Source organism: Alligator mississippiensis, chromosome 13, assembly GCF_030867095.1.
Source record: "Alligator mississippiensis isolate rAllMis1 chromosome 13, rAllMis1, whole genome shotgun sequence".
Lineage (NCBI taxonomy): Eukaryota > Metazoa > Chordata > Crocodylia > Alligatoridae > Alligator > Alligator mississippiensis.
This window is the reverse complement of record NC_081836.1, coordinates 9638125-9657427: the sequence shown is the minus strand read 5'-3', so window position 1 is coordinate 9657427 and position 19303 is coordinate 9638125. Positions and strand designations below refer to the sequence as shown.

Below are 19303 nucleotides of genomic sequence, written 5' to 3'. Positions count from 1 at the left end.
AGTCCAGCACACGTGTGACATGGGCTGTGCATAGACATCCAGCACACAAAAAGGCACAGCTTACATGAGCACATTGCATGCCGTGCATGCAGGTAGGTACAGTGCGCTGATATGCATGAGTGCACAGTGGCACATTGGAACAGCATGCACCAATCCAGTGAGTGTGTATTCGCACACAACACAGCACTCACCTCCACATTGGCATGATGTGCTCTGGCATTGTATGCCCACAAGAATGCAGGGCCACACTTGGGAGCAATACACACCAGCACAGTACACCCCTCAAAATAGATAACATGCCTACACGTAGGGGCCACGTGCTTGAGCACGCACATGTTTGACACGCACACAACCTGCCCCATCACGTAAGCATGGGGCAGACAGAGCACATACACAGACGTGTGCACAGTGCACCCAGACATACACGTGCTGCATGCCTGTATGCTGGCACACGACATAAGCTCCCATGCAAGCTTGGCTTGGTGGCACCACGTACCAACTCAGGACATGCCAGCACGTAGGACCAATTAGCTTGGGCACACGTTGGACAGCAGACCTGCAAAATATTCCTGCTCAGACACGGCACATCCAGCAGAACAGCTGGTGCCATAACTGCCATAACCCTTCTGTCTGTCTCCAGAGTCGCTCACTGCATTAAAACCCTGACAGAGTTTATTATTATTAAATTGTTGTCTCAGCATTTCTCCGGGGGTTGGGGTGGGGAGGGGGGATCACGCTCCAGGGTTTTGGGGTGGGCTGGGGGGGAACAAAGAGGCTTTCTTGCATGACGTTGACAAGACAAAACTTGAGTGTATTTTGGATTGCCTCCACGCCACAGGGCTCTGGTTGGGCCATAAATTATTAGTGCCAGTACAAAGCGCAGTTTATCTGCGGGCTCACACGGAGGCACCAATAACGTTAATAATTTAGAAAATGTTAATAATTTAGAAATCCTTTTTTTTTTTTTTTAATTGCTTTTCTTTCCCCCTCCCCTCCTCCCTGCCCCCATGCTCCCAGCGGCATTCAGCCCGTGTTCTGAATTCAGCCGCTCAGCGCCTGGAAACCTCCATGCGCCAGTGTCCCGGTGTCAATCACTCTGATTTCCCAACTGTCAGAGTGCAGGGTTGTAAATACCAGATCCTCCAGGGGAGAGGAAGGGGGGAGGCGAGGGGGTGGGTGAGCGAGAGAGGGACCGTGCGGGGAGACGGGAGGGTGCGTTGGGGGGGGGGGGTTGTTGCGGTCATTCAGGATCAATGCCGCTGCTGGAATTGGCCGTGCGCCAGACTTCTAAATTACAGGCGCTGTGGCAATAAGGAGTGACCTGGGTTTTTCAGATAATTAATTTATAAACATCGGAGGTGCACGGTCCCCGGCTCGGTGAATTCTCCAGGCTTTTTATGTGATCTGATGGGTCTTGTTGTTCCGCTTTCTCTTACATGCCTTTGCAGTTTAAAAATATAGATCATTTTAATGTTTGTTCCCTCTTTTTTTTTTTTTTTTTTTTAATGAGTGTGCCTGTACGTGAATGCTGCTAGCGCAGCCCGCGGGGGCTGAAGTCCTGTTTATCTGCAGCACAGGCAGTGGCTGTTCAAGCTTTTCCACCCCAACCTGCTCTCCCCCCCCCCGAGGGGCTCAGCTCCATCCCCCCACAAACTCACGGGGTCCGTTCAATAGGATGCATCAGGCATTTTGGGTGGGGGGAAAGGAACGCGCCCAGTGACATTCCATAGGGTGGAAAATAAAATAGCAGGGATCAGACTGCTCAGGCAGCGCCCAGAGCTAGCGAGACACTTGCCCTAGGACAGAAAATGCCCTCACTGGCCGCCAGGGGGGTTCTTGCACCTTCTCCAGTAGGTGGTGGCATCCAGAGGCAGGGTACTGGGAGAGAGGAGTTGCCCAACTGGTCCAGTCTGGTAATTCCCACATTCCCAGTCATGTCCCTTTGTTAAAAGTGCCAGTCGCGAACCCAGAAGCTTGTCTTGCAGGGTCACCCATGACTCAGTTTGCCTTTGAGACTTTCTGTGAAGTTACCAGCCTGGCGAGCCATGATAGGAGAGGCTTCTGGGACAGGCTAGGGGTTGGCGTGAGAGGTGCAGAGATGTGCCACGTTCCATAAAAAGGAGGAGGATGGGCATTTGCTGTTGGTGTCGGGAGGAGAGCCATCAACCAGGCAGATGGAGGACCTCTACTGTAATGTAGTGCCAGCTGCCCGTGCACAGCTTGCCTTACCCGGCGTTGGATGTCTTTGGAACTTGTTCTGCAAGCCCGTGCCACCATTGCTGCTGCATGGTCTTCGACGATACTGAACGGGAAACAACAACGAAAAGATTTTGGATACTGAACTGTGGTCAGACAAAGAGGTCCGGCCCTTTTGCTTCCAAGAGTTTCTAGACGCGACCTTCCAGCATCCCCTCGCTAGCCTAGCACATGAGCATCGCATATTCCCAGAGCCTGGGCAGGCTCTCATGCAGGGAGATAGGGGCATATTATTCACACACGGACACGTATCTGGATATGGATTTGGAGGGATAGATCTTCGCATGGGCACGTGCTGTGCATTACCTAGTCTGGCTGAGATGCAGCGCTGGGAGCAAAGAGCCTGTTCCCAGCTGTACCACATCCATGCCAAGCATGTGGGCAAGGCTTTGTTTTCCCACCAGTCAAATGGGGACAATTGCCTTACTTTGCTGTGTAGCTCTGGATCCCCAAGTGTTTAGAAAGGGAAAAATCGGTCTTAATTCCTGTTTTGACAAACAGGGAAGCTGAGATACGGAGAGAGGAAGTGACTTGTCAAACCGCAGTTCGGTCACAGCACTAATAATGGCCCCCAGCTGGCTCCGCGAAGGGGCTTGCGCATCAATGCACTTGACTGCTGTGAGCGATGGACTTACTCTGCTCTGACACAGGTGTGCAAGCCCTGTGCATTTGTGAAAACACACTAGTTTTCTTCTTGGTCTCAGCTTCCTTTGGCACCGAGCAGCCCGGGGTGAAGGTGCAGAGGGGGTTTCCTGCACCTGGGCGTGTTTCCAGTGTGTTGTGCAGATGGTTCACAGTCAGGCAGGGGTGAGCATGCAGGTGCGAGGTGCCACGGAGGCGGGCGGGCAGGAGTTTGGGGCCGAGGCAGGCTCTGCACAGAGGGCAGAGCGAGGCACGGAGGTGGCGGTTATCTGCAAGCCACGGGCGCGCTCTGCAAAGCTTCTCGTAGTTTGTCTGTCTCTAGCTTTTTCACCGGTCCTCCCTGCTCACTCTCTTTTCTCTGGAGAATAAAAGCATCAACTCCAACAACACGCAAAGGGCGGTGCTTCCCCGGCATCCCTCCCTCCTTGGAGCAACCCCTCGCCAAGTCCTTTTCCAGGCAGGGAGGAATGCACTGTTCCCATTTCGCAGGCTGGGCAGACTGAGTGCGAGCCGAGGCTCCTTTGGGCAGCCCTTTTAGCAGGGACTGGTCCCGGGGGGGGGGGGTCCGGGGCCGACACAAGCGTGGCCGCGCGGAGGTGCCCGCGGTGAGGGTTGTCTGCAGGGCCACGAGCAACCCCCCCCCCCCCCGGGCAAATGCAGCGAGAGACCCTGAGCGCGCCGGCGGCGGGGAGGGCTGGCGGGAGGAGGAGCGGGGAGGGGAGGGGCGGGGCGGGGCGGGGCGGGGGCTGCGCGGGCCGGGCCGGGCCGGGCCGGGCTCATCGCTGCTCTCCCCGCAGATCTGCTGCGCGCGCGGCAAGAGGCGGCGGCGGCGGCGGCGCGCAACCCCGGCGCCATGGAGGCGCACATGCCGGCGGCCGGCGGCTCGTCCAGCCAGCGCAGGAAGCAGGGGCTGCCCCAGCACCGCGACTCCCACTTCCCCGACAGGTAGGACCGCCCCCGGCCCCGCCCCCCGGGCCCCGCCCCGCCCCGCCCCTTCCCGCGTGTCCGCGGCCGCGTGGCGGGCTGCGCCTGCGCGGGGGCTGCAGTGCTAATGGGGCGGGCATTCATTAATGGTGGGGTGTTAATGGGGCATTGATGGAGGGTGTTACCTATGGAGTGTCTGTCAAATGGGCATCGATGTGGGGGTGTTGCCAGTGGGCTATTAACGGGATTGTTAATGGGGTATTAATTGTGAGCGTTAACGGCAGTGTTAATGGGGGGGTGTTAATGGGGCCTTAATGGTGGGGTGCTAACTGGAGTGTTAAATGGGTATTAATGGTGGGGTGTTAATGGGGCATTAATGGTGGGGTGTTAACTGGAGTGTTAAATGGGCATTAGTGGTGGGGGTATTAATGGTGGGGTGTTAACAGTGGGCTATTAACTGGATTGTTAATGGGGTATTCACTGTGGGTGTTAACGGTGGGGTGTTAAATGGGCACCAACGTGGGGGGATTCACAGTGGCGTGTTGATGGGTATTAATGGTATTAACCGTGGGGGTATTAATTGTGAGCATTGATGGCGGGGTGTTAATGGGGTATTGATGGCGGGTGTTAACTATGGAGTGTCAAATGGGCATCAATGGTGGGGGTATTAACAGTGGAGTGTTAATGGGGTGTTAACGGTGGGGTGTTAACTGGATTGTTAATGGGGTATTCATTGTGAGCATAAATAGCAGAGTGTTAATGGTGGGGCATTAATGGGGGGTGTTAAATGGGCATCAGCAGTGGGGGTATTAACAGTGGAGTGTTAATGGGGTATTAATGGGGTGTTAACCCTGGGCTATTAAGTGATGTGTTAATGGGGTATTAGTTGTGAGTATTCATTGTGGAGTGTTAATGGGGTATTAATGGTGGGATGTTAACTATGGAGTGTTAAATGGGCGTTGGTGGTGGGGTATTAATGGTGGTGGGGTATTGAATGACACCTGCCGAGGTGCCTGGTGCCAGCTGCACCGCGCCCTCCTGCGCACTTGGCTGTGGGCCGAGAAGAGAAGAGCTTCCACGGCTCAGGTCAGGCCCGTGGCCCATCTCGCCCACCACCCCCTGTCACAGTGGCAGGGAGTGGAGGGTGACCGGGGAGGGTGACTGGGGTATTTTCCCCACTGTTCCAAGGCCTGGAGGGCATGAGTGTCAGTGGGCTTTTTTGGCCTCAAGTGCATGGCATTGCACTGCTGCATATGCACCTGCATGGGACGGCACGTGCGTTTGTCCCTCGTGTGTCGCTAGCCGTGCAGGTGGTTGACATGTTCGTGGGGGTTGTATGCGAAGCATCATGCTTGCATGTCTCTGCAAGTGTGCAAAGGAGGGGGCGGGGTGCGAGTGTGGCTGCATTGCCCCATGGGGAAAGGGTGCACGTGTAAATATTTTCTGTGCCTGCGCTATTGTGTTCAGGCATGCCCAAAAGCACAGACTTGTGTTCTGTCCCGTGCTCGCACGGGTCGGGTGTACGGGCCACGTGTGAATGGGCTACTCCGCGCTTGGACACGTGTGCATTTCAGATCCGGGTTTGGGCTTCGCAAGCTGTTGGTAACGCTCCCACCCTGCCTCGGACTCCGGGAGTGGGCACTGTCGTCCAACCTGTCCGTCTGGCACGGGCTGTGGAGCCTGTCTGGGGTAGACTTGCAGAGCTGCCCTAGAAAACAGCCACGGGGAGCTGCTGCTGGGATGAAAGAGAGTGAGAAGGAATGTTTTCTGATGGAAGAGAGTTGGAGGCTTCCCCCTTTGCTCAGGCCAGGCTGCTGGAAACCTGGCTTTCCCCCCTCCCGAAGAATCCCAGCTCATTTGTCTTGCTCTGGCTTAGAAGCCAAAAAAGTTCCAAGTGAAATTTAAATTAAAGCTGCCTTTGTTTCTGGCAAGGAGGTTGAAGAGGCGTGAGATGGGCTGATGTGGGGGCTGAAATCCTTTGGGATCCTAAAATGGGTCGGGAGTGCTTCTCTCCCTTAGACTGCACCAGCTCTTTATTGTTTGTTGGGGGTGGCGGGGAAGGAAGCTGGAATAATGATTCCCCTGCATGCAAGCGTGTTTCTTTCCGTCCAGAGCCACGGGGATCCACTCCAGCCCTCCATCTGCCCGGTAGCTCTGCGGCGTGCAGGGGGTGGGCGGACCTGGTAAGGCTTTCTTCTCCGGGCTGCACTTTGGCTAACCCATCCCATAAAATCCAATACAGTCGGTGTGCGCTGTAGACAGACCTGTCAGGAATGCAGAGATAGGCAAGTTTCAGTGCAGCTCGTCTGCAGGAAAACTCCTCCAGCTCTGTGTGGCCTGGAGGGCTGCCAGGGCAGCCGGAGGCCTGGCTGAGAAAGCACTTATGGGAGTGTGGGGAGGGAGATGGTGGGGCTGGGGGGAGCACTTCGAGGGGCAAACCTGGGACGCACCTTAGATGGTGGGGTTTCTCTGACTGGGGCTTCTGTCCTGGAAAGAAGTGAAGGCTAAAGGCGGCAGTAGGACACCTGGCTGCATCGCTAGCCTGCTGTGGGATCTGGAACCAGTCACTTAGCATTTTTGTATCTGTAAGTGCAATGCCTGTGAAGGGCGTTGGTGTCCTCAGGCTGAAAAGCAGTGTAGGGTTTTATTGCAAAGAACACGAATTTCTGTGCCCACCTGCAACGGACTAATTACCTGCATAGTGGCATGGTAGGTACTAAGCCCATCATTTGTCTGAGCTGATGACAGTAAAGCAGCAGGACTGTTTCCTTCCCATGGCTGTAGACCCTGCAGCCTCATTTAAGTAAGGAGGTTTGCGTGGTCAGGGAGAGAATATGGCTCATAAAATGCCATTGGCTTTTTGTCCTGGATCTTGGGGTACGTGTCTGGGTACAGTCACAACCCGGGGAACTTTTGGACAGGTTGTGATATACTCACACCATTGGCTTAGCCAGACTGGGCACGTCTTTGCCCCCTTTCCTGTGTGCCAAAGCATGGCCTACCTTACTGAGTGCATTTCTGTCACCATCTGCTCGTGGGAGGAGGGCGCGGGCACGCTGCGTGTGGCTTACCTGCTTGGCAGTGCTCTCAGGTGCAATGATTCATTGCTAGCGCTGCTGAGGGATGACTGCGAGGGTCCTGCTGGGAAACAGGCAGCTACAGCTATGCCCCGCGGTCAGGACTTGTCAAGCCGGCTTGACATCAGTTCCCGTGATCGTTATTTCTCCCCAGGGGCCCTTAACCATTTGAGTGTCACTAAGGGTCACTGTGCAGTACTCGGCTCCCAATTCAGAAGGCCCTTGGGAGCTGCTGTTCCTACTGCTTTATTGTGGCACCGTTGAGGGCCGTGGGCATGCCAGGAGAAGACGGCACAGTGGCAGAAAGCTCGGAGGGTTCATTTCCTTTCTGCTGTGCCCTCGCTGTTGGTCTTGGCCCTGCATTTTGTATTTGACTGCTGTGGCCTTTGTCAACAAGGGAAATCAAAGCTGCCTTTGTGCACCTTCCCTGCGGAGGGTGTGGGAGGTTTCAAAGGCTCAGGTAGGTGCCAGAGGTGGAAGGAGCCGGCGCACCCGGGGCAAATGGCAGGTAGATTTATAGCGTCCCCTTTCCTGGGAGCAGAGGTAATAACGCATGATGCGAGGAGACGCAAGCTGCTTGGCATGGTGTTAAAACTCCATTTCAGCTTCCTGTGGGGATCAGGTCAGTTAAGGAGTGCAGCAGCTCCGCTGGCAAGAATAATTAGCCACTCAACAATTCAGCCATTAGCTCTGGGCAGGCAGGGGGTAGGGGGGGACAACCCCGGTTTATTTATCAAGGTGGTGCTACATTTTTTTTTTTTTTTTTTTTTTGCAGAGCAGCACTGCTGAGTCCTTTGCATCCTGTTGGGAAAGATTATAAATATATATTTAATTTCCAGGGGTGTTGGGAGAGAATACTCCTGAACGGGTGAATGCTCAGGAAGATGGGTAGGGCCCGCTCTCCGTTGCTCTCAGGGGTTATATTCACTGCGCAGAAAGAGAGTTTCGAGTCTAGTGATCTGATGCAGGACAGGAGCCCGGAGTCTGGCTCTGACACTAAGTGCATGTGCAACTCTGGAATATGCCTGGAGCCCAGAAGCATTCACCCCTTGTGCAGGGGAGCCACAAGAACAGCCAGGCAGAGGGACAGACATGCCCGCATAGCACACAAGCTATTTTAGAAATGAAAGCCAGACCCTCAATGTAGCTGGGTACGAGACACTTCACTTCTTTTCTCCAGCTTCCCCATCTGTCAAAGCGGGCTAATAAAACAGGATCCCGTACTGGGTGTATTTGTAGAAATAGACTCAAGCTGCAGACTTTTCCAGGCTGCAGTGTTTGGTTTTGGGGCTGCGGTTTAGTCCATGATTCACATCCATGAAGTGCAAACTGTGCCCAGCCCCAGATTCTGGGGTGCCCCCATCTGCAAGGACAGGTTGGTTTTATGTTACCAAAAGGCTTGCCAGAGGAAAGGAGGTCTGTGAGTGCCAAGTATCCGTGTAGCTGCTCCAGTCCCGAACGCCACCCACCTCCAAAATGCTGTGCTCCGCCGAGAGCTGAAGCAACGTTTGGGCTCTTAGCTCCTGAGTTTTGGGGGGAACTTGCTTATTTTTATCAGGGAGACATTGGGACTCCTGGTTTCCTAGCAATATGTACGTCTTTGGGGTGTCTTGCAGCCCCTGCCACTATTCACAAAGAAGACCTCCAGCTGAACAGAAGTGGCTGCTCTTCAACCCAGACTCTGTCTCGGGCAGACCCCTCCGTGCCCGAGAGCTTCCAAGGGGACAGCGCTTCCATCCACTGCTCCGCCTAGCCACATCAGCCTTGTATTATTTTCCATTTGGGGGGTGGACTGTAGAAACTTGGCCCGTGGTGATCGCGGAGGCAGAGTGGAAAGGGGACGTGACTCTCTGTCTCCCTTATGGAAAAACATTTATACCCTGTATAGGAAATGCATTGCACAGGTTTGCACGAGGCTGGCTGACTCACAGAACGGCTGCTGAGCTTGGCAAAAGCAGCTGGCTTAGCCAACACTTGTGTGTGAACACACATGGATAGTATAGAACTGAGCACAGAGGATATAGGACTTTTTCCCCATAAGGAGGAGTCTCAGTGGATCGGGTAGGGAGGGAGTTGCACGGGGTGCGATGGCTTCTCCCAGCCATGGTGACAGCATCATCAAACCCATTGCAAGCCTTTCCCCTGGGAGAGACCTTGTCCAGCGATTACAGACACCTCACGGCATAGGAGACTTATGGACACAACTCCTTGGCCTGCATTTATCACAGAGCACGGGCACTTTCTGCATGAAGGGCAGTGACAATCCCTGTCTGCTGGAAGACTCATGTTTGGGTCCCCGGGACTTTGGGAGGAGAGGGGGGTTAGAGCATTAGTTACCCGGGTCGTAGAAGCATGGTTTGCACATAGCTGATGTATGCTTTGGCCCAATCCATCTTTCCTCCAAGAAAATTGTCCGTGCAGGTGATAGTTTTGTCTCAAAAACTCAGCCAGGGTTTCGGGGCAGGGCTTGGCTTCTCTCAGCACCCACGTCCACCCTACAGTATCTCGGAGATCTTCCTTTTCTCTCTGGCGTTGCAGACCCTCTGTCCATTAGGCCTTTCTGCACACCCGCTGTCGTCTTTGCTTGCTTCTCCCCAATTTGCGGGGGCCGGCCTTTCTCCCATGAACTCGGCGTTCATCTCTCTCTAGGCTCGTCTATGCCAAGGAGCCGTCTTCTCAAATCCATGCCAGGTCCACAGCTGGCCAGAGCTGTGGCTCTAGCCAGGGCTGACCTGGTTTGACCGAACCTGTTTCAATACCAGGTCAAATCCCCAGCATGGACAGGCCCCTCTCTCCCAAGGTGCACTTCTAGCATCCCAGTACGTGGGGCTGTCACCTAGCAGGCACAAGCCCCCTTGTTCCCAGGGACCCCAGCTACAGTCTTCAAAAAGCCTGGGTGTTTGATTTAGCTTCCCTGCCTGACACAGAAAGTGTCTGTGGCTGGCAAACCAGCCAAGACCTGGGAGCCAATTGCCCATTACCTCAGGTTTAACATGTCTCTTCCCATCAGAAACAAAAGCAGAATAAAGCGGAGCTCTCGGGCATTTCTCCCCCTTCCTCTCATCCTTTCTAAATTTATTTCCATGCCTTGCCGCTTTCAATCTGCATTTCCCAGCTCTCTTAGTTCGCGCAGCTCGGGCACCTTCCACAGAGCTGCTCGCCGGCTGCTTTCCGGGCTGGCAGCGCGTGGAGAGCACCTAGCCTGTGCGTAGGAGGACAGGATGGGGTTAAAATGAAATGCTTGCTTTTAACAGTATAATGTGTAACCCCATAATGACTTTAAATATTGATTATTTGAAGGCCATTAGCGCTTATTGTTAAAGAAAAGTCAATACTTTTAAAGCCTTGTGAACCATTTGTCTCCTGTTAAAGGACATATCAAATTTAGCAGCGTGCGGTGCAAATCCCCTACTACCCTACACGCCAGCCTCCAGCTGGCACATGTATAGAGAAAATACATATATAATACTTTTTTTTTTTTTCACTGAAAAGTGGAGAAAGATGCAGGGACCAGATGTTAGAATAGCACTGGCCGGGGTTGGATTCTCTTTCTGTAGATCCCGTCCTTCCTCCAGTGGAAGTTTTACCCGAGTACGTGGCCGACTTTGACTTGAGAGGCACTTCGGGATTCAACCCAAGGCTTTGAATTTGAATGCAGAAGTCAAAATGGGAGCTCTAAAAACAACATAGCCTTTTTATGGGCGGTGGAAAGTTTGTCTTGAACAAGGAGTGGCTCTAGACAGTGGAAGGGCAGTGGAGATGAGGGTTCGTCTCTCAAAAAACAAAGCAGGCGGAGAAGAGATGCGGACCCCTGTCTTTCTGCACCCTGGGCAGGTGACCTCTCCAGCCACTGGGCTAGGCAGGCTTATCGTGGGGCACGTGTGGGCTGGTGGATGAGAGCAGTCTACCAGATCCAAAGGGTAGAAAAGACTTGGGTTACTTTTTCTGGGCCTTGCAAAAAATTGAACAGCTTCAGATACAGAGCAGTAAACCTCATGATATCTCTATGGGTTGTTACATGCCTGGAACTGCAGAGGCTGTGAGTTTGACTAGCTGCCCCGGCTCTCCTGCAGGAGAAGAGATGGCCCATCTAGTCAGAGGGTCCCTCTCAGTAAGATGAGGACTAGGGAGGGTAGGGCAGGCCCATCTTTGCTCCAAAAAGTGATTTGAACTCAGGGCCTCACCCCCTGCAAGCAAATAGCAAACCCCAGGGCTGTTGAGGCTTTTGCTCAGCCAGAGCTGGTTGAATCTCAGCTCCAAGCTGCTTGGCCAGGGGCTGGGTGGGTGGGTTGTCCCCCCAAGCAAACAAACCATGCTTTGGCCACTGTGCAGTCAGGAAGGGAAGATCCAAGTGGCTGGGAAAAGCAGGGCTGCTGTTGAGTTGCCTTGGTATTGTGGTGGCTTGTGTGCTTGGCTGGGAAACGGGAGCTGTGTGCTCCCATCCCCACCTTGGCTGGCGGTGTCCCCTTTCAGTAAGGCCAGTTGGATGCCTTGCAGCCTCTGGGAGGCGGATAGCTCCTGCCTCTTGAAGTTTTGTTACTGTGAAGCTGCCCTGCGAGAGGCCAGGGAGAAAATCCCCCTCTGCGAGTGGGCACAGTCACCAGGGACCCATGCTGGACCGCAGCCCCAGAGCTTTCACAGCTGAGATGCAACCCAAGCCGCCAAGTCACAGGTGGCTGTTCAAGGAGGAGCACTGTATAAGCTAAATGAGCCGGCAGCCCAGGTCAGTGCACTTCTCTGTGAGCTGGGAGAGCCAGGGTCAGTGCTCCTTCCAGTCTGTTTGCTTGCGGAGTGGGTGCCCAACCACTGAGGCAAATGGGCTCTCAGGACAGAGCTGTCTCAAACCCTCCCCTCGAAGCTGCTGCACCGTGCAGGCACTAAAGAGCTGTTGGACTCCGGAGATGAGAGCCCACCTTTGTGCAGCAGTCTGGATGGGAGAGCACCCACCGATGACCCGGGAAGCCACACATGCTTGTCTTCATGTGCCTGCAGGGTTCACCCCCACGTCCCCTCATCTTTCAGGAGAGCAGCCTGACCAAGTGCTGAGCTGGAGCATGGGTGACTATTGCTCATTTTCTGCTGCTGTCGTTTCACCGGGGGGAAAACCCCGAGACGGAGGGAACCTGATTCTCTGCGTGAGTGGAGATACTGGTTCTGGCTTCTGCTCCAAAGAGCATTTCTGGACTTTGTGAGTGAATCGCACACTAACACTGAGCTGGGGATTTGACCCCTGCAGCCTATGTGCCCCACAAATGTGCCAGCCTTGTCGACTGAGGGCCTCCCTGCCACGGCACAGCTCGGAGACCGCCTGCGGGATTGGAGTCTGCAGGAAATGCGATGACCACTGCTTTCTGTCCAGCACACCTAGTGCTTGGAGCCCTTTGCCTGGGCATCTTTGCAAGCACTGTACAGTCCAAGCAGCATTTAAGCTTAGGTGACTATTGGTCCACGGTGCCCAGAGCACAGTTAAACGTCGCCGTCCCTCTCAACGGCCTCAGCGCCAGCTTTCGGGCTGCAGCAGCAGGCGTGATTAGCAGCTGTCAATTCCAAGGCTGGTATGAGCCACTGAACGATTGATTAATTGAGTCTGCTGGCCTGGAGAATGGCACGGTAATTGCTCTGTAACGAGGCATAACAAGGTGCGAGCAGCTGCGCGCAGGCTGCGTCTGCACCAACCGGCCCTTAATGCGGTTTAAGCGGCGCTCCACCTCAATACCGGTGGCAGACAGCAAATGACTTGTGCTGCTGGTTGTGCGGTGAGGGGGTGCCTGTGTCAGCCCAGGGCATTTTAAGTGACTTTGACTGTACTGCAAAGGGCTCACCCTCCCAAGCATCCACTGTCACGTCCTAGTCTTGCTTCACAGCACCAGGGGCCACATTCACGCTGCCTGGCTGCCCCTCTCTGGGTACCGCTGAGTGGTAGGGGTGGGCACAAGAAGTATGATATACCTTGGTCTTGGTGCCTTGCCAGAATCCAACAGCAGCATCTCCAGGGTCCCCAGGGAGAGCTCCCTGCTGCCTCCACCCCTTTCTTACCTTGGTCAGCTCACGGGGAAGTAGGGATCTGCGGTATGGCTTCTGGAGTGGCAAGGCTGAGCTGAGAGGTGCTGAAGGGATGGTCTGAGGAAAGGCCCTTTAGGATTAAAGCTGCCCCCCACCATAATCTGACATTAAAGGAAAAGGATGGGCTCTGATAACGAGGTGGATGGCCTATTTTGCCGTGCACAGCCGTGCTTCTCATCGGGCTCAGCCTCCCCCAGCACCAACCATCTCTGTACCCCAAGTCTGGAGGCACCTGGGCTCCACGCGAGCCAGCGCCTCTCGGTCAGGCCGCATACGTGGGAGGCAGGGAGGCCTGGCCATGGAAGGGTTAAAAGCTACTTGATTTCCTAAATTGCTTCTTATAAAACGAACAGCACGTCTGCCAGGCTTGTCTCCCCATGATTACAGCTAATTACGATCGAACGGACACCTCCTAGCCCCCGTCATGCTGCTTTAATTGTCCGTTATTCATCTGCGGGCTGTCCGGGGTGGCAAAGCACTTGGCAGCCCAGCGACCGAGGCCTCAGCTAATTGTGAGGCCTCGGGGATTAGGGCAGGTGATTACACACTTCATGGTGTAATTACATAAGCATCGCTTGGCTGCTGCCCCGGCTCTGAGCCGAAGGTCACGCGCTGCGTTACCTGAGATTAATTGGAGCTGCCACTGAAGTGCGAGGCGCTGGCGGAGCGGTGATACGATTAGCATTAACATTTCAACAGCGACGGATCGATCTGTGGCTCTCCTCCAGACACAGCGAGCTGCGCAATTAGTTTAGAGGAGAGCTAGGGGAGGAAGGAGGAGGAAAGGAGAGACAGGCAGAAAGGGGCTGCAGAGCCGGAGAACAGAGACAGACAGACAGCGTGGGGGAGGCAGCGACAGTCAGATGGGCACAGGCACGGAGGCTCATTAGGTGGGAATTTCAGTCGATGCAGTGTCATGGGTCTGTGTGCGTGTGCGTTGTAGCAGTGTTTGCACTGACTTGTACCCAGAGCGGGGAGCAAGCCATGCAAGGAAGATCTGCGCAGAGGAGAGGGGGCCTTTTCCTTGGCAGCGTGTTGGAAATCTTGATGGGGGGAGTTGCACAAAGATCCCAAAAGATTATCATCAGCTGCATTGGAGTGATCTGGAGTGAGAGCTCATCCCCTGCTGTACTGGGTAGGGGCGGTTTGGGGGGCTGCCCAGGGCAAGAAAGCCCCTTCCCCCCCCCCCTTATGCACATGCACACACACCTCTCTCACGTGCTTCCCGCTCCCCCAAGCCCTTCCTGAAGCACTTTTTATAGGAAGATGTTGTAAAATGAAAATAAACGGCACAGCGCTTGGCGTCGCCTCTAGATGCTCCGGTGAAGGTAATAATGTTATAAGTGGCCATCAAAGGGAATTAAGAGACGTGCAGCCGGAAAGCTGAGATTTGCTTGCAGGCTCCCAGGGCCGATTTGACTAATGGAAGAGACCTCGGCTTCTCTCTGCTTCCTGTCTCTTCTCTTCCCTCCTCTGCAGGCAGCGTGTACCTACCGGCTTCCCCAGCATTCACCCCCACCCTTTCTTGCCCCTTTCACCTCCCTTCCACCCCAGCTAGCATTAGCTGGAGTCAGGAGCAGAGGTGGTGCCCTTCCAGGTGTCAGACCCTTGCTACAGCCCCACTGAGACCTCTCCCCACTGACCCCCAGCTCCGCCATCCCTTTGCAGCGCTGACCTGCCTTGCTCTCTTGTCTCCAGGCAGGAGACAGCCCCGCCAGGGCCGTGGTCTGGCCTGGCTGCTGTGGAATTGCCCAGGTCTGCATTGAGAAGCTGCCCTCTCGCCAGCCCTTCCGACTATGACATGGCTTTTCACTCTTCACGCAGGCAAGGTTTAAACCTGGGCTTGCTGAAGTGGAAAGGCAGGTCCTAGCTCAGCACTGGCCTGTGCCCCTCTTCCCCACCCTGGACTGCCAGGGGCCCAGTGCATGTTCCAGCTAAAGGGCCAGTCAGGAGTGGGTACTGGGGTGGGGAGCAGGGCTCTGACTTGTCTACTGGGGACAGCTTTCTATCTGCACTGCATCTTGTCCCCCTGTCTTTGCTGGCAAGACTTGTTAAAGACAAAGGACTAAATCCAACCAAGGCAGCTACAAAGGCAACAAGCCTTCGGGCTCCCCATGCATGAGCTGGGGCCCTGCTATAACAAGTGGTGAGATGGGGCTCTTTCAAGCTGCTCAGAGCCACGGCCCCATCCCAGGAGTGGTGGAGTGTCTCGAGCAGGGGCCAGAGGTGCTTGGGTCATTGTGCGGGGGCCAGGTCCTGCAAGGGTCGTGGGCCAAGGGCATGAAGTTCTGGGTGGGGGGATTGCGGGGTGGTCACGGTACGTCCCTCATGAGAGCCAGCCCAAGGGGACCCAGGAGGCTACCCCTACTTGGTCCCTGGCACAGCTAGCTTGGTCCTGCTCCTTGGCATGTCTGCCTGGTGGACCTCTACCGGAGCACCTGTACCCATGGAGGAGAGCCCAGTTGTGGCCTGAGCAGAGGCTCTTGGGTCTGGTCTGCTCCATTCAATAATGTCCTTGGGGATCCACAGGCCACTGAGGGAAACCACAGCCTCCCCACAAGGTGCTCAGTCCTGCTCGGGCCCTAGCAGATGAGGGGGAGCAGTTATGGGAGGGGAGCGCCCTGCTGAGTGGGCAGCGCCTCCCGAGCCGGGCTCGCACTGCACGCAGCACCAGAGAAGCCTAACGGAGAACGTCTCTTCCCGTTCCCTAGGGAGATGTCTCACCCGCCACCTCTGCTGTCCCCCCAGAATGCACCCCACATTGCGCTGGGGCCTCACTTGAGACCCCCCTTCCTGGGGGTGCCTTCGGCTCTGTGCCAGACACCAGGTGAGTGCCTGGGTGATGGTGTGCACAGCTGTGGGAAAAGGCTGGGGGGTCTGGCCTCAGAGATGAACACTGGTCTAGTGGTTTTTACTCCTGCTTTCATTTGGTTTCTACTTCGCCAGGTTTTAGCATCACCCCAGCAAGGTGCGGCTGGCAGGGGCTCCCGGCCAGCCTCACTGGCCCTGTTCCCCCAGGGACGATGCAGGCCCTTGGGCGAGGACTCTTGCAGCTCAGCCTGGGGCACCTTCTGCCATTGGCCCTTCCCAGGTGGTGCATGGGAGCAGTGGGGGGCAGCTTACCCCATGTCTCCTCACTGCATAGGAGGAGATTCTCTGCTGCTGGGTCCCGGTAGGAAGCACGTACTGCACCTCCAGCACTGCTGGCCTAGTCAGAGGGGAGTGGGCAGGGTCAGGCCCCTGCTTCCTGCTGTGTGTCTTGCAGCCAGGTGTGCTCCAGGAGAGGAAGCCAGTCTGGGCAGTGGGGTCAAGTCGGCCCAGCCAGGCTGCTCCCTGAGTTTGTGTTCCCCAGAACAGAGACGTGGGCAATAATAACCCTGTGCAATTTCCCCAGGTTACGGGTTCCTGCAGCCAGCCCAAGCGGAGATGTTTGCACGGCAGCAGGAGATGCTGCGGAAGCAGAACCTCGCCAGGTAAGGAGCACGGTCCTTGCCAGCTTCCTGCCCCTCCTTCCCTTGTCCTTGTACTGGGCACTGTCCATATGGGGTGATCCCAGCACCTGGGTGTGTCAGCTGGGACAAAAGGCTTTGCAGCCCACTACCAGCTCCCCTGCTGCTAGGATCCAGGCTTGGCAGTGGCCTTTAAGGTATTGGGGCTTCCTCCCTTGTGCTGTGAGGAAGAAGTAGAGCAGTCTCTGACTGAGGCTATGGTCTCATTCCCCCCGCTCTCCCCTCCCCAACCCAGGCTGGAGATGTCGGCGGAGATCATACGACAGAAGGAGCTGGAGAACCTCCACCGGCAGCGGCTGCTGGCGGGTGACCCATTGAGCCTGCACCCGGCCCTGCCTCCGGACCACCCGGCCCTACGGAACATGCACGAGATCCCCGAGGGGCACCCGCTGCGGGAGGAGCTGTCGCGGCGCAATGCCATGCTGGTGCTGCGGCACAACAACACGCCCCTGCTGTCCCTCAACCACGGTGTGCCCAGCAGCGCCACCCCGCCCAAGGAGCACGCCCGCCGGGGCAGCCGCAAGTCGGCCCATCACCGGGCAGAGCCGCAGGGCCTAAGTGAGGCCAAGGAGCTGGCCGAGCCCCGGGTGCGGGATGGCGCCCCTGACTGTAATGACGAGGAGATGAAAGACTCGGAGAGTGACGCTGAGGTGAGCGATGAGAAGCCAGAGAGCCTGAAAGCCGAGAGCAGCAGCTCGGCCAGCGAACTCAAGGAATGCAAAGAGACAGGCAAGGTCTGCGAGGGGGCCAAGGAGCTCAGCGACGTGGCCGCCGGCCAGAATGCCCCTGGCAGCTCCTCCAGCGCTGAGTCGCCCAGCCACCTGCTCGGCCCCGGCATCAATAAAAATGAGGTGAAATACCTCCCACCCGCCTCCATTCCACCGCCCCAGCCGCTGCCCTTCGGATTCCCGTACACCATGAGCCCCTATTTCCATGCAGGTAGGTGAGAACATTGTAAGCACTGTCCAGGGCTTGAATGGGGAGCGGAGGGCTTAGCAGAGTAAGGGGCATTGATTTTTCTGCTGTGTGTTAGGAACAGGGCATCACTTCTGCTCTGTTCTGTGCTATTCCCCATCTTCATGGGTCATCCATCCCAGAGAGATTTGAATATCTGGAGAGGAAAACCTCCAGTGCTGTAACAGGCCTGACCTAAGAGTACATAAGTGTTCCATGGTGAGATGGCTACATACAGCCACAGATGGTCCCGGACCAGGTTTTCTCCTTGCAAAGATATTTGACTGCAGCTTCCTTATATGATACACACTGGCCTAGAAAGCTGAGGATCTGTGCAGCAGACTGTAACTTCACGTGCAGACAACTTCTGCCCTTTAGGTACATATGTGCATTGGGTGGGAGTTGTGTGGTCAGTAGTTGATGCTAAAACAAACTTATGGGTTGACCAGAGAGATCTTGGCAAAAGGTGCAATATGGTGGTAGGAAGGAAAAAAAGAAATCTATGCTATGCTGTAGGCAGAGGCGTAGTGTCCTCGCTGACCGGGAGAGAGTTGTTTGCCCTGAGCTGATTGGATCTTCTGTAGCAGCCTTGGTTCAAGACAGACATTGATAAATTGTAAGGGGCTCTGGGGAAGGGCAAGAAAGATGATTAAGGGCTTGGAGGGATTGACCTATGAAGGGAAAGGCTAGAAGAATTAAATATGTATCGCTCGGCTGAAAGACAGCTGGGCCTTGGGAGAGCTGGAAACCGGTAGCCTCCTGCTTACAGTTGATGGAGGGGTGAGAACTGCTGTGGGGATCGGCTTGGGGTGTTGGGAAGAAGTAGCCAAATACATCAGGATAGAGATGAGGAAGGAAAAGGGTTTTACACGGAGCAGATAGGCCATCGGTATGACTGGCATCACTCTGAATCGGGGACGGCCCGTTGTGGGAATGGAAGGAGCATGCTTTGCTGGCACTGGGGGCAGAGCAGGGTTTCAGCCCAGGGTTTCCCCAAGATCTTCCCCATCTCTCCAGCCTCTGGTTCTCCCTGGCTTCATGAGAAGGGAATGGAGAAGTACAGCTGCAGCCACCTCCTTCCCACTCCAGTTCTGGCTGGCGGGTGACCCTGCCAGAGCATGTGTCGACCAGTGCCAGGGGTCTGAGTTTCGGGAAGTCCCTTGAACTGTGACTTTCACATCTGCTAAAGCCTCCTGATCTCGAAAGTCATATACTGTCACCCGCCCTTGCATTTCCATAGCAGCCCTCACCCCCCATCAGAAACATCTGATGTGTGTGAACTTTTCAGCTCCAGCCAGGGAGCTCAGATGAGTGGAGGCTGCTGATTGACTCCAGTGGCCAGTAGCAGAGCGTGCCAGGGCCAAGCATGTGTGTGAAGGGGGTTTCCGATACCAGGTCATCCATCTCGTGCAGAGGTAGGGGAGGTGGCTGTCTGTCCTCTGTCAGGAATGAATCCGTATCTCCTGGCCTGAGCTCCATTACCTGGGTTTCATGACCTAGCTGTGCCAATAGCCCCAGCTATGGCCCTGATTGCTGACCCAAGATCCAGCAGGAGGATCTCAGGAGGTCACATCTAGTCCAACCCCCTGCTCAAAGCAGGGCCAGCCCCAGCTAGGTCATCCCAGGCAAGGCTTTGTCCAGCCGGGTCTTAAAAACTTCCAAGGATGGAGATTTCACCACCTCCCTGGGTAACCTGTTCCCAGGGCTGTCCCTGCAGGGGGGCAAATTGGGGCAACTGCTTTGCATCCGGCTGCTCCCTGCCACCCTTGCTGAATCTGCTGCTGGCTTCCTCGTGTCCGGGGGCAGGGCCTTGCACAGGCTGATTTGCCTTGGGCCCTGCACCCTGCTCGGGTCGTCTCTGCCTGTTCCAGTGCTTTA

General features: G+C 55.5%; 1 protein-coding gene and 1 long non-coding RNA gene across 9 annotated transcripts in view; one reads left to right on the top strand and one right to left on the bottom strand.

Moving 5' to 3' along the window:
• Nucleotides 1–19303, top strand: part of SAMD11 (sterile alpha motif domain containing 11) — a 155754-nt gene that overhangs the window by 121113 nt on the left and 15338 nt on the right. For all 8 annotated transcript variants that reach the window (XM_019493848.2, XM_019493849.2, XM_014610394.3 and 5 more), the window contains 4 exons: nt 3696–3843; nt 15674–15789; nt 16357–16435; nt 16707–17410. In XM_019493848.2, the coding sequence (XP_019349393.1) occupies nt 3696–3843; nt 15674–15789; nt 16357–16435; nt 16707–17410 (1047 nt within the window). The remainder of the gene's footprint in view (nt 1–3695; nt 3844–15673; nt 15790–16356; nt 16436–16706; nt 17411–19303) is intronic.
• On the bottom strand, nt 1483–3605 carry LOC109284709 (uncharacterized). The gene is made up of 2 exons (XR_002092268.2): nt 2892–3605; nt 1483–2302 (listed from the first exon to the last, which is right to left on the bottom strand). It is a non-coding gene; the product is annotated as an uncharacterized LOC109284709 (long non-coding RNA).